Here is a 14,350-nt window from a genome sequence, read left to right on the forward strand (position 1 = left end):
ATGATGGGAAGATATTTGATAAAAATTGAATTCAGACATACACATAATTATGTGTTCTTGGTGTTTTTTTTTTATTTTTTTATGTTTGATCCGTTTTGTTCAAGAATTTTGAGTTCTTGTATTTTTTTTGGTGTTTAATCTGTTTTTTAATTTTGGTTTTGTTTTCGGGTCAAACTAGGATTTTTTGTTCAGTTTATAATCGAACAAAAAATTTCAGGTTAACTCGATCGGGTCAAAGTCAGGTCAAGGGGTTAAGACCTTGTTTGGTTTGCCATGTTTTTGTTAAAGGTTTTTTTTAAAAAAAGATGTGTTTGGAAAAAATCTGGTAGGCCTATTTTGTAGTTTTATTACAAGGAAAGATGAGTTTTTTTGTCAAACAAAACCTAAAAAATAAATATTTTTAAAGGTGTATATAGCCAAAATTCTAAAATTTACACACACACACACACACACACACACACACACACACACACACACATATATATATATATATATATATATATATATATATATATATATATATATATATATATATCATGCTTTGAAAAAAAATACAAGAATCAATCAAAGGGTATCAAAACTAATTTATAATTATCTGTTAAAACTTGACCTACATTTCCAAAACACAAAAAAAATTTTTTGTTTCTTTTAATATACAAGATTACGAACTTATACCTAGGATGTATTCTCGATTTTAAATAAAAAAAGATAGTTTATTTTATTTTTTATATTTTTACATTAAAATGATTGTGTTTTAACCTAATAAGATAAGGACCTCCTTATTGAGGAGAACTTTTCTTAAACCCTAGAAAAACCAACGGTTAAAAAACACAACATTACCTTAGTTTAAATCAGACAAATAAATAATGCAGCTTATTTCAGGTAAGGTGTAATTGAGGTGTTAATATCTTCCCTTTATGTAATCAGTCCCCTTACCTAAACTCTAAGACCAGTTAGGGTTTCTAGTAACCAAAATATTAGGTGACAACTCTCATTATTTTTTTTATTGATAAAGGACAAGAATTTATTGTCATTTCCACCGATGAAGACCTGCTCCTCTTCCTCCTCCTTCAGCCCCTCTCTTGTAGATGAATTGTATTTGAATTGTATTTGAACTGATAAATTTTTAAAGTTATAATAAACATTTGATTTTAATTTTTTTTAATTATTTTCTACTATGTTTATTAGATTTAAGAAAATATTTTAATAAAATTATTGATGATTTTACCAATGGATTAAGTCCGTTGGTATATTCCAGATAGTTGAAAATGAATTACTGGAAATGCCACGAACACTATTTAATCATTGACGGTTTAGTTTCGTCGGTAATGTTTGAAAAAATCACAATGGAATTACAAACGGGTTTTTTTGTCAGTGATATGTCATATTCACCGAGGGATATAACGATAGAATAAAGCAGATATTTTTTTTTGTTTGATGTGCATTTTCTATTTATAAATCCATCAGTGATTATATTACCGACATACTGATCGACAAAATATAAATCTTCGGCAATAAGTTTTTCAACAAATAGTAATTGTCTGTGAAATAAAAGTCATGCCAATGGGATCAATGTCCAATTGCCAATAGAATATTTCACCGGTAAATTACAAAATTCTGATAGTGAATTTCCTTCTAACTCACATTCATCATCTCATCCCATGATTTTACCCAATGGAAGAAATCTGGATCCCACGAGCTGCTGTAAATTGACAAAACAAAGTGGTAGCATATGAAATGTTGGCAAGTCAAAAAGTCATTGCCAGGACAACTAAAAATAAATGGATTGATTCTATTTTGCCTGTAAGAATTTGGTCCACCATTTCTTGGTGATATTCACCAACACATATCTTTTTCTTCGTGATATTCACCAACACATATCTTTGTGCCCACCAATTTCCAAGTTTAAAAATCAGATTCCTCAGGACAAATCATCAATTGAATTTGGTTTAAAAAACATGTTTGAATGCAAGTTGGCTAGCTTAATTAGAAATTCGGCTCACGTTTCAAGAAACCGGATGCAAGTATTTGGGAAAAGGTTGCATCTTTTAGATTTTGATCAAAAGGGTGCGTTGAAGTTATGTTTTAAAAAACTTATGGAATCTTTTTGTAATATAATGTGGGCATGCTTTTTAGTCTTTCACCATCAAGATGGTGTTTGAAATGATGGTTAAATTCTGAGAATCCAGCCAATATTTTTTTTCTTTTTCAAATGAGTAATGAATGAACTTCGAAGCCCTTAATTTCCTTTATGTTTTGATCATTCAAGTAGTTCAAGGATTAATGCCCTATGCTTTATGGAGGCCCCCATAAGCCCTACTGATCTTTCCAACTACGATGAAATGATTTAGCTGAGAAAAACAAGCTGTGCAGTGATCAAACAAGCCAGCTCTGTTTTTCCATATTGGAGGAAAGCTGATATTATTATTATCCCATCAGCTAGTGCTTTCCCATATTATTGCCACTCCCGTGAGTCTTGTGACCAACATTACATCTCTCGATCCCTCTCTCTTGTAAAGACACTTCATTTTCAACTGTTGTGGGGTGGATTCAAACTTCAAAGACATCAGCAATTATTAGCTTTTTTCTTCATGTGGGTCAGTTTTGACTGCATTGATAGATATAGAGAGAGAGGAGAGAACAAGGCTTGGGGACCATTCCCTATTTTTAATCTATATTATTGGTTGCCATCTCTTGCACTTTCACTAAGATAAGACCCATATTTTTTGGTCTTCCTCAGTGTTTGTTGCTTGTGTTCTAATCTAACTCCTTCAACTAAGATTGTACTTTTGCCCCTCTCTCGCTCTCTCACTCTCTGTCTCTCTCTTATCTATAAAGAAAACTTCCCTTCTCCCCCTTGTAAACCTCTGATGCTGCTGTTGCTAACTAGAGGTGGTAGCTGAGCCTTTTTCTCTCATCTTTCCTTCTTTGCTTGCATTTCTCTTCCTTTTTATTTTCCTTATGCCAATGGTAACTTAGTTTCACTTCACGATCAACTGTCATTTATGCACTTCGGACCTCAGTATCTGTACTGAAAAGAAAAGGAAAAGAAAAGAGCCCACTTCCACTATGTTAGTTGCAGTTTTTTAATTTGTGAGTGCTCTTTAAGGTTTGTCTTTTTAACACCTAGTTCTTGCATTGTAGATTACTAAGTAATTAGCTTCTTCATTTCAATAATTCCTGTTCACCAATAACTTTAGCTACCATCCATTTGTTAGATAGTGATAAATTTTTTAGCCAATAGTACCCTCTCTTCACCACCAATAGTATCTCTTGTTTTTTGCTCTAGAAAATCATTTGTTTGTTATTCCTACATGGAAGAAGCAGAAATGACTATACCCCACTTGTTCATGTGTCCAATTAGTCTAGAATTGATCAAAGATCCAGTAACTCTATGTACAGGCCAAACTTATGACAGATCTAGCATAGAAAAATGGCTTGCTGCTGGTAATCTTACATGCCCTGTCACAATGCAGAAACTTCAGGATCCATCCATGGTTCCTAATCACACTCTTCGCCATTTGATTGATCAGTGGTTGCAAATGGGCACTCAGTTTGATCCTGTTTTGTGTACAATTGATTGCTTAGCCTCGTTGAAGAAAAATCTTGAATCAGATGAAGCTACCTTGGAGTACAAGTGTCAAACACTCCAAAAAATCCAAGCTCTAACAGAGGAATCACAATCTGGAAATTCTTGTTTGCTTCAATTAGGCTTCTTGCCTTTATTATTGGAACTACTTTTTGGAAAAACAGAATCCAAACTGTCTCAAGAATGTGTTAAGTTTGCAGAACAAGCTCTTTCTTGGGTCCTAAGATTGCTGTCACTCGGCGAGTACGAGTATTTAAATATGCTAAACGAAGAGTCTAAATTGGAGTCCTTTCAGGTTTTGTTTGATCAAGGAACTGGCAAGATCAAGAGGAGTTTGTGCCAAGTAATAGAGGCAATATCATCATCCTTGGAGACAAGAGAACTCTGTGCTAAGCTTGGCAAAAACCGCATACTCTTGAAAGGGCTGATTCTTCTTGTTCACCAAACATATGAGGCATCTGACGCCGGAATAAAAGCTATATCTGCACTATGCTGCTTGGAATCAAATAGACAGAATTTGGTTGAAGAAGGTGTGATAAATAGACTCTTGACCTACATTTTCGATGCCGAAAGACATGAAAGAAATTTGGCACCTAAAGCATTGTCAACAATCGAGCTTCTTCTAGAACTAGAGAGTGCAAAAGCGGCTTTGATCAATAATCCTAATGGTATTAAAGCTCTCATTAAGATGGTCTTTAGGTTTTCAGAGCACGAAGGCAGCGAAAGCGCTGTTCGATCATTGACGATTATATGCACAGATTCTTTACAGGCACGAGACGAAGCAATTGGTGCAGGAGTTTTAACTCAATTACTTCTGCTTTTGCAGAGCCAGTGTAGTGCTAGGACTAAAACAAAAGCAAGAATGTTACTCAAGCTGCTTAGGTCCAGGTGGGATTAGGAACCTAAACATTTGTAAACCACAAGAGTTTGGGCGTTTTTATCCCCCTACGTGAGGTCTTGTTCCTACTTCCTGGTGTATTGGCTTCATGTGATCTTTGTATAGATTAAAGAAGTCTCCATGTTTCTATGTTATCAGTCATTAAACATTCATTAATCACTCAAAAAATCCCTTTACCCTGACTGGATTCATGTTATGCCAAATTGCATCATATGGATGAGTGTCCTGTGCCAAATCCCTACCTTTCTTGTCCTGGAGATTGATTCGAAAAAAGATTTGAGGTATTATGTAAATTTGCTGGTCATTAGGTTAACTAGTAAATTATTTTTATTAAAATTACTTTTTTTTAAAAAAATATAAATTATTATTGTCGACTCAGTAAAATTTAAATCTGTTAATAAAGTTTTAAAACCTGATGAAGTTAATCTAGTTTGATCGAGTTAATATTTTTTTGATTCAATTTAAAATTTATTTAGTATGAATTAAATTTAGTTTATAGATTTTTCGAGTCAACTTATCAAACTAGATTGGATTTAACACCTATACATTTTAGGTCTTGTTTTGTGATGTGGTGTTGAAATATCATTTTCTCTCAAGTACCAAATCAGAAAATGAAAATTGCCCCCCCCCAATAAACCATTGACCAAGAACTGAAAGCACAGCCTATCTGTCAAAAGATAAAGTTCATGCCCGTGGTTCACATGGTTCAACCCAAAAACAATCAAAGCAGCATCGATGCCAGAGAAAGCTAGCATTGTCTCAAATACATGATATTATGGTAACAGACAGCATCCATGTATCGTTAATGTTGCAATCTGGGAACTGAAATTGATGGGACTGAAAGTTCTTGTCTATGGATATATATTCCTTTCACTTTCTCTGATATTTGTGTGAATGGGGGATAGGATGATTTGCAATTTGCATAGCATGGGTTACAATTAGGTCGCCGAAAGCTGTTGAATTGTCTGCATATTGTTTCATAGAATACTGCTCATTTGGGTTCGCTTTTCCAGCCCATGTATCAAACCTTTTCAGAATTGATTGTTAAAAAAACATCAATGAATTTGATTGTATAGGAAGAAATATTGACGTTCAATATTTTATGTCTCTGCGTTCTTCAATTCAATCGCATGATTCATAATTGATCAGAGTCGAGCAGATGTTTGTAACCTTTGATTCGCACATCACAAACATCTAAGCGAAGTTGACCGAATGTTGAAACATGTGGTCGAACGCAAAATCAATGACGTGGTGCTTTAACAAAGGCATGGAAGAATTTGCCCTAAACTAATTAATTGCTGTTGCAGTGATCTCACAGGCGCATGGGCTGCATCGACAGCCTGGATCATTGCAGTCGCGCCTAGCATCGGCCACTCCGATGTATATGGCATGCCAAATGAACTGAAAAGAGTAATCTTCTTGCCTTTGCAGAAGGACTGGCCCACCATAGAAAGACTTATTTAATTCTGCAGTAAACACTTTTAATAAGTGATCAAAAAGTTCCAAAGAAAAATACCCTTTGGTCTAAATTTTCGGCAAGGAAGTAAGCAAGAAAAAGATGGAGCATTTTCTCTTTACCCAGATTCTAAACGGTGAAAAAAGGTGGAAATTGCACCTCCGCACTGTATCTATAGCTATGCGCATCACCAGACAACCGTCCAAAATTTTGGCTAGATGTCAAAAAGATGGTGCTTCCAATTTCATGAGGTCCACAACAGCAGCTAGCATCCTGTATATTCAAGCAAACAGCAGATTCCTACTAGAACTAATCAACCAAGTAATGCAGAACCCGTAAAAGGGTGTTGAAAGAATGCCTTAAAAGCTGCAGAGGATCAAGAGTGTTGCTAAGGAGAAGATCAGCTGGAAGATTTCTTCTTGAAGACCAAATCTTTAGGAATAAATTCTGTTTTTATCTCTTGATTTGTTATTAGTAGTTTTCTATGTAATCAGCAGATTTCATTGTTTTTCTGTTAAACAAAAACTCTATTTAAGAGAATCATGCAATTAATAAAGATATATCTTCTTCCACATAACTTGTCTTTCTTTTCTTTACGTTTTGTTCTGCACAATCTGATTTATAGGTATCAACAAATGACAAGAACAACGGCAAAGTTTGTTATAACATGTAGAGGGGATTGTTTCCTTAGTTCAATGGCAGCAGTCTGATCTTATAACCTAACGGGTTATAGCAACATGAAACTACAGTGACAAGAACATGAAAGTTCTCGCTTTCTGCACCATGAATGGCTAAGCTAACCAAGAAATATCCTGCATCATCTATAAAAGGTTTTCCTCCAAGATTTATCATGACGCGTGGAAGAAATTTACCAGGTTGGTTTAAGTATGCATCAAAGCAAATTCCTAGAACTTGTGAATTTGGTAAACCATGTAGCGTGGCTTAGATTCTTACACCTGACCGATCAGTGCACGATGAAACTAATAAGACAAAAGCAAGAAAGACCTCGCATTCCATATGAGCACAGTTGAATATTGCCTTTAAAGTTTGTTTTCTACACCTCAGAATTAAGGACCACAGCACATGAACTCTTCATGAAGCTATCCAAAGACGTGCGTGGAGATTCAACCAACTCTTAGACGTCATACTATATGCCATTTTGGAATTCCCTCCATTAGACGCAACCCAGAAATTCCCTCCGTTTGGTTTGGTTAATCTGTGCTGTGCAACGTCTTCTAGAATTATATCTTAGAATTTCATCCAAAAATTTAAAATATTGAATTGATATGATATCAAAACTTAATTAACCATTCACAAGTTTAAATTCTATCATCTCATTCTATTTAATAAAAAATAAATATAAGATAACCTCAAAAAACCTTTTAAAATTTTAAATTAAAACGAGTTGCAAATCACTTACGGTGGTCTTTAGAAAACATGACCCCTAGGATGGGTTGCTCAACGCGTTTACAGAACACACTCATTGAAAGGGTCCAGATTCCGGTGCCTTGGGTTCAAAATCAAAGACATTGACTTAACTTTGCATTGAACGGTCTATTTAAGAATTTAAGAAGATCTGGTTTGATTTGTCTGGTGGTTCAAATTGAAGATATTGTTACTAAATTCTAAAACATCCACTCTGACATTAAGTTAATTAATGCCATCATATTTTAACCAAAGTATAAAATAATTTACATACCAGCAGAAGCAGCAAGGAATTTACCTGTCCTTGATTTTTACATTACTGTTTTCTGAAAAGTAGAGAGCAATTAAGGGACAGTACTGGGCAGGGTTGTGAGAACTAAAAGTCTAAAACAGTAAGTAGTGACTAATTATGTACTAATTTCTTAGAAAATCCAAGGGTGGATCATGCATGGATGAAGAGTGACGTGATGGTAACACTATGATCATGTCATATTTATTGCAGTGTTGTTGTTTATTTTGACCCTTCAAACTCGATCGTTTCATGAACGATATTTATTGATTATCCAGAATATGAAAAGCTATTAAGCATTGCTTTCGAAAAATAGTTTTGCTCAAGGAAAAAACTTGAAAGAAATAAGATTAACAACGAACTAGACACTTTACTTGAGTTTTAATTATCAAATTCGAGATGGATTAATGTGGTTCCTTTAGCCGGTGATCAAAAGAAATACTATATCCTGTTTGAAATTGTAATAGTTATTGCATTTCAAAGTATTTTTTTAGAAATATATTAAAATATATTTTTTATTTTTTAAAAAATTATTTTTAAAATTAATATATCAAAAAAATTAAAATTTAAAATAACATGACTTTAAATTGAAATTGAGAGGTCATGTAAGAACAAGATTAGAGTCTACGGACATGTTAGGATATCTCAACTGGATACATCGTTCATTGTACTTGCACTTGACACCCATTATGATGATGAAATGGCTTGTCTTGCTCTGAACTTCTCTTAAATTCTCAGGACTTGTGTGTCGTTCCATCTCCACAGGGGCAGACTTTTTTTTTTTCTACTTTTTTTCTTATTGCTTTGTTATTTAGATATGTACTAGTTTACATGTCTTTGCTATCCTTTGGATAGGATCAAAATATCAAAACTTATAAATATAGAAAAAAAAATGTTTACATAGCAAGAAATTATTATTAAATCCAATATAATAGGCAATTATTTGCTTGAATTTAAAATTAATATAATTAGTCCAATATAATCCAATAAAAAAAATTAAGATGACGTTATTTTTTAATATTGAAACAATAACTTATTAGATTAATTCAAGTTTCACGACCCGCGTTATGAATTTTATTGGGTTTGATGACTTTGTTTTTTAAAACTTATTTTTACTTAATTATATGATAACAAAAAATATATTCTTGTAAAATCAAGCACAAATCCAATATTAAGATATTTATTTGAAATTATGATAACCTTGTAAAAAATAAACTTGAATAAATTATGAAAATTAATTTAAAATAAATTAAATGTTAAAAATTAAAATTGAAAAAGAAAAAGCAATTAAAAAACTCAATACAAACAAAAAAAATAATGAAAATGAAAGAACGATGAAATTAGAAGGGGAATTAAAAGAATAAAAAGTATTGGAAATTTAAATTTAAAAAAAAAAAAAGAGGTGCTGAACAGTGAAGCACCATAATCTTCACCAGATGTTTAGTGGATAGATATCTTGATTAATATGTGAAGATGATTTAAATATTTTGTCACATGGACCAATCAAAACAACTAAATACATTGGCAGATAAACTACTAAATTATACATGTACATTTAATTAAATATTAAATTACCAAAAAAAATAACAAAATAATTACCCATTGTTTAGATTTTTGGATCCAACCTAACATAGAAGACGAACATGCCAAAATGATATAAACCAGTTTTGATTACCTTATAGAAAAGCACACTTACTCTAACTCCATAATTCATACTTATATTCATATTGTTACTTAAACAACTTCGGACAATTCACACTACAGAAAAAAAATCATCGGAATGAAACGTCCATGTTCCTCCAATGGCAGGAGGACCCGCACAAGAGCGGGCTAAGAGCTAATTTGTGTATATAAAACAGGTTACTATGAAAGTGTGATGAACTGCTGCAAAGAACTGACCAGACTTGGAGGCCAATGCTTAGTTTCTTTAACATATGACAGGTCTGTATAGTGAGGATCGAGCATAGTGGCAATGGTGAACTGGTTTTCAGCTAGTAATAGGGCATGCTTGTCCGCATATAAGGCTGCTGCAAGAGCTGCATGTATTTCTGTCAAAAAAAAAAAACCCAGCAATTGTTCATTATGAGAGAATGTTACGTATAAAAACTAGGAGTGAAAGGAAAGAACTCTCAAGGGGGGGTTACATTGAAGCTAAAACTCACTACTCTCACACAGCCAAGGGAATGCAAAATCCTGGGAAAATACCTGGATATCCCTTCAAAGATATTGAAACGTCCTCCATTTCTGCAATTGCTTCTTCTCTGTTCCCAACCTCATAAAGAGACAGTGCTCTCCCCACTCTTCCATAGTCTGAGAATGCGAAATCTTTGTAGTTTTCAACCATCTGTAAGAAAGTGTGTAAATTGTCATTGCAAGTAACATCGCAATTGGATTACTCATGAATGGTTACAAGCGTGCATCGCATCATGAAGGCAACTAGAGTCTTGCAATGGAGCCATTGATATCTTGTACCAGGTAAGTAGCATGTATTCTGAATTTTCTTGTCAAATCGAGTGACTAAAAATAAGCAGTGCATTATTGGAGAATGTGTCCTAGGTGGAAGAAAAGAGAAATCACAGCTTTCAGAATCATAAAGTACCATTTGTGATAAGCCAAAAATCATGCAGTCCATAAGACTACAACTACACTTTTCCATTTGCGGTTCTGAAATTTGCAAATGGGCGATGATTTCAACATTGTAATATGTAGAACCAATTCGATCATTTTTTTTGTTCTAACACAGCAATCTGGGCTGCAAATCTTCAAGCGAATTGTTCATGAAATTGCAATGAGGCGGAAGCATTTCCTTTTTTTTCCTTTTAGGAGGGAGTGTTGTGATAAAGCACAAGCATATGACTTCAACTCCTTTCTTTTGGTAAATGAAGAGCTTACAATGATAATCAATTCTTCGCACAGTAAAACAAAATCCAGGTACCAATGTAGGCGCTGTCAGTATAAATGGACAGAAGCTTCTTACATGCGGTTCCATTTCAATTTAAAGCACAAAGATCTGAGACGGTGCATTAATCTCTGAAATCTAGAGATAAGGAGGACATCCAAGATACAGAACATTGTAGGGGATGATGATTTACAGTGTTCTGATTCATACAAACTGCAGGAATAAACAGATGTACAGTAATGGATAGCACCTAGCAGTTAACATGAAACTCGAGGGAAAATAATAGTTTAGTCTATGTGGGTCTCTAACAAGAGCACAAGCAACTGCAAGGGTCTATCCAACAAGGAAAAAAGGAAACTAAAATCACCGGTGCACGTCCCATTGAAATTCTTCAAAAGCATCAGTTGCCACAATAAGTACATGTGAGGTCTAGGACAAATTAAATCTGAAAACTTGGTCATTCACAGAGAAAGTTTTGTGGAGATACAATCTAGTGCCTTCTATCTATATGATGCAATTAAAGGTCTCTCCCTATCATATTCATGCCAAGATTTCACCTTCTGATAAGCCCTGAGGTAGAGTCATCAATTGATTGATGAAGTTCTGTTAGTTGAACAGATGCTACAGGATCTTGGCTCTTGAAATGCAGAATTATGTCAAATCAGTTCACAGTGATCTGTGCAAAGGAAATGTGCTGTCATGGAAATCTCACACAAATACAGAACAAAATTCTAAGTTGAGTTTCATAAAAACCATTTAACAGTATTACTTCCTTTGTTTCTTTTTCGATTTTTGGCAATTAGAGATTTTTTTAATGGAATGAACATAGCATTGCTTAAAAAAATAAAAAGAAACTCAGCCTCCATGTCCTGATGTCCCCATGAGAAGCTCTGAAGAGGAAAAAACATAAATAACCCTCAACCAACAAACAAACTATTACTTGTTAACCCTGGAGCATATTACCCCTAGAAAATAACAAGCTTTCGATTTTGAAATTGAAGTCTGAAGCTTCAACTGGAAATGGCTTGTTCATTTCATCACATCTCGACACAAGCTTCAGCTGTAATAGGGCTTTCTAAGTTTGAGCTTGAAACTCAATACTTTCCTCTCATTTAATCCCATGTGCTAACCAGTAACCACTTCAGAATGAGAGACACCATTTGCTTTTGGGTAGACACCAACTTATCACTTGTTATATGCTAAATACTGGATATTCCCTTGTTTACCTGCTTTGCTTTACTTCCTTGCATCCTTACGCATAGGGCTCTATACATCTTCACATTCCAACATTGTTCAGGAAACCAACTGTGACTTTGTATGTCAATTTTAGAGCGATTGGTTTCTTTCTGCTCAAAATCCATGGATACAGACTGCTACTTTGGTGGCTTCCTCTAATACTCAACCTTTTACTTGGTCTAAATTCCATGGATACAGTCAATGCTTCAATGGGATTTATGTTTGGAAGCTCAGACCATCCACTTGAACTTTCCTACAACTCCTTGCACACAAATTCTCTCTATATCATCTATAACCTACTGTAAAATTAACACACAAAAATCAGAGCGTCAAGCATGTTAACTCAATCATACAGGTAGACTTCAATCCCTTCATCCATGTTTCGAAGAAAATTGTTTCAGAAGACCACTGACATAATCATCTATCTAGTCAGAGTTTTTCACCAAAAAACTTATCCAGCTAAGCAAAAATCCCCCCCCCCCGCTGGACATAGTTTTTCGCCAAAAATTATCTTAATGACTTCAAATGGCATGTTAGTTTTGAATTACTATAGTATTCTCCCAACATTTACTCTAAGCAGCAAGTTCTTCATCAGTCACAAGAACCTCTCCTAGCTCTCTTTATCAAAAGCCTTGCACACTACATCGCATGCCATTTCTTTTTTGACCATCATACCTAATCAAGTTTAATTTGCTCATTCAAAACCCACATCTCCTACTTAGCACCACGCTTAAATTTTTTCAAGCTTAGAGCTCATTCCTCACCCGCAAACTAAAGGGAAGGGGATAGGTCTCAAGTTCAATTATCACCATTACCTACATGAGGACCAACAAAATAAACACAAGAAAACAATTTTCTTGACTTCCATATCCTTTGAGAATCACATTTCAATAGACCAATATATGTAAAATCAAAATAAAAGGACCGATCAAAAGTAAAGGCTAAAAACAAAGGGAAAGGGTAGCAAACCAGAGTGAAGTAGAGCAGAGCTTCATTGAAGTCACCTCGAGCCTGCAATTCCCTCCCTTTCTCTAACAACTCTACAGCTTCTGACACTCTCCTGGATATGGAAGCACTGGCTTCCTTCTCAGCTTGGCTTACTGGGTCATAGCTCTCTGCTAGAGCCCAACAAGAGTTTAGCTGTATTCTTGAGTTTACACTAGCTATTTTAGCACCAGTGGTACTAAGAGGAAGATTATTTGTAGTGGTGGCTGTTGTTAATAATGGAAGGGAGAACAGGAGAAGGCGCCTAGTGGTGGCGTTTTGGTTTGGAGTTGGTGGTGAGGGTGGTGGTGAGGGTAGGAGTAGATTGGAAATGGGTGCTTTACATGCACCCATTTGGTGGTTGGTTTTTTTTGGTGGCAAAATTTCTGAGTTTCTAATTATAGTCAGTTTCATTTTCTTTTGTTCATTTTGGTCCTTCAAGTTTCAACATGGTTGGTTTTTTATCCCTTGACATTCTGTTTAGCAGATTGGAAATTTTTTTGAGGGAGTAATTTTTCACCTCCTTCCTCCTTGTTTAGCACACAAAATTTGGAAAGGAAAAAAATTACGTAACAAAAAAAAAGCTAAAATAGAAGGGAGATTTGTTATACTAATTGACATGGATCACTATTTACTGTAATAGTATAATTATTATTTAAAAAAATTAATGGGGGTAATTCAATTTTTTTCAAGATTTATTAGTTATTATCAAATTGATTAGTGATAAATTTATATTTTTTTACTTGTTAAACACGATAAAATTACTTAATTATATTTAAAAGCAAAAAAAATTAACATCTAGAGATTTTTTTTTGTCTTTTTTAATTTTTTAAGTGCACTAAAATGATTTATTCATCCTTAAATTAATTTTTTAAATGGCCTATAGAAGCTTGTTTGTCTTTTCATTTATTTATTTATTTATTGTTATTATAAAGTTGAATCAATTTAATTTTTTAATAAATATAAAATATTAATTAAAAAAAAATGATTGGCGTGTGCAATACCAACATGTAAAACTGCTTCATGTTATTCAAATGGTATGTGAAGAAACTTGCAGGGCCTAGGCTAGACGGTGGCTTTCAAGGCCACTTTTGAATCATCTTAGGGCCCCCATCCCTGGACAATAAACCCCTAGTTTGACATTAATAATTTTTTCTCCCTTCTCTCTTCACCTTGATTTTCACACCAAAACCTCTAGATTTTTAAAGCAACCCTTTAATTTATTTTTCCTTTAAATTTGATCTTTATTCTTTTAATTACTATTTATTTTATTTGAAATGATTAATGAAATTAATAAATATAAAATATTAGTTAAAAGAAAAATGATTGGCGCGTGCAATACCAACATGTAAAATTGCTTCATGCTATTCAAACGGTATGTGAAGAAACTTGCAGGGGCTAGGCTAGACGGTGGCTTTCAAGGCCACTTTTGAATCATCTTAGGGCCCCCATCCCTGGACGACACGTGTGTGACATATAAACCCCTAGTTTGACATTAACAAATTTTTTTCCCTTCTCTCTTAACCTTGATTTTCACACCAAAACCTCTAAATTTTCAAAGCAATCTTTTAATT

At 34.1% G+C, this 14,350-nt stretch overlaps 2 protein-coding genes and 1 long non-coding RNA gene across 5 annotated transcripts; 1 reads left to right on the forward strand and 2 right to left on the reverse strand.

Annotated features, from left to right (window-relative positions):
• The first annotated feature begins 2,724 nt into the window (after nt 1–2,724).
• LOC133694296 (U-box domain-containing protein 25-like) lies at nt 2,725–4,669 on the forward strand. Of its 2 annotated transcripts, XM_062115786.1 has the most exons (2): nt 2,725–3,109; nt 3,477–4,669. In XM_062115786.1, the coding sequence occupies exon 2, from the start codon at nt 3,495–3,497 to the stop codon at nt 4,485–4,487; it is 993 nt and encodes a 330-aa protein (XP_061971770.1). In that variant the 5' UTR covers nt 2,725–3,109; nt 3,477–3,494; the 3' UTR covers nt 4,488–4,669. The 2 variants fall into 2 exon arrangements, with proteins under 2 accessions (XP_061971770.1, XP_061971769.1); XM_062115785.1 differs by having other exon boundaries at nt 2,725–4,669.
• A 967-nt stretch (nt 4,670–5,636) lies between these two features.
• On the reverse strand, nt 5,637–7,172 carry LOC133693362 (uncharacterized). 2 transcript variants are annotated; one of them, XR_009842115.1, is made up of 3 exons: nt 6,816–7,172; nt 6,066–6,216; nt 5,637–5,953 (listed from the first exon to the last, which is right to left on the reverse strand). It is a non-coding gene; the product is annotated as an uncharacterized LOC133693362 (long non-coding RNA). The 2 variants fall into 2 exon arrangements; XR_009842114.1 differs by having other exon boundaries at nt 6,066–7,172.
• A 2,183-nt stretch (nt 7,173–9,355) lies between these two features.
• LOC133695432 (uncharacterized) lies at nt 9,356–13,144 on the reverse strand. The gene is made up of 3 exons (XM_062117428.1): nt 12,762–13,144; nt 9,863–10,001; nt 9,356–9,705 (listed from the first exon to the last, which is right to left on the reverse strand). The coding sequence occupies exons 1-3, from the start codon at nt 13,128–13,130 to the stop codon at nt 9,521–9,523; spliced, it is 693 nt and encodes a 230-aa protein (XP_061973412.1). The 5' UTR covers nt 13,131–13,144; the 3' UTR covers nt 9,356–9,520.
• Nucleotides 13,145–14,350: the final 1,206 nt, after the last annotated feature.

This window comes from Populus nigra, chromosome 5 (assembly GCF_951802175.1).
Source record: "Populus nigra chromosome 5, ddPopNigr1.1, whole genome shotgun sequence".
Lineage (NCBI taxonomy): Eukaryota > Viridiplantae > Streptophyta > Magnoliopsida > Malpighiales > Salicaceae > Populus > Populus nigra.

Bases quoted from the DNA above. Each gene is read 5' to 3' on its own strand.
- LOC133694296 (XM_062115785.1), top strand. From the start codon at position 3,315: ATGGAAGAAGCAGAAATGACTATACCCCACTTGTTCATGTGTCCAATT.
- LOC133695432 (XM_062117428.1), bottom strand. From the start codon at position 13,130: ATGGGTGCATGTAAAGCACCCATTTCCAATCTACTCCTACCCTCACCA. The intron at 10,002-12,761 runs GTTTGCTACCCT...ACTTTCTTACAG, and splicing joins CTCTGCTCTACTTCACTCTG to ATGGTTGAAAACTACAAAGA. The intron at 9,706-9,862 runs GTATTTTCCCAG...TTTTTTTGACAG, and splicing joins ATCTTTGAAGGGATATCCAG to AAATACATGCAGCTCTTGCA.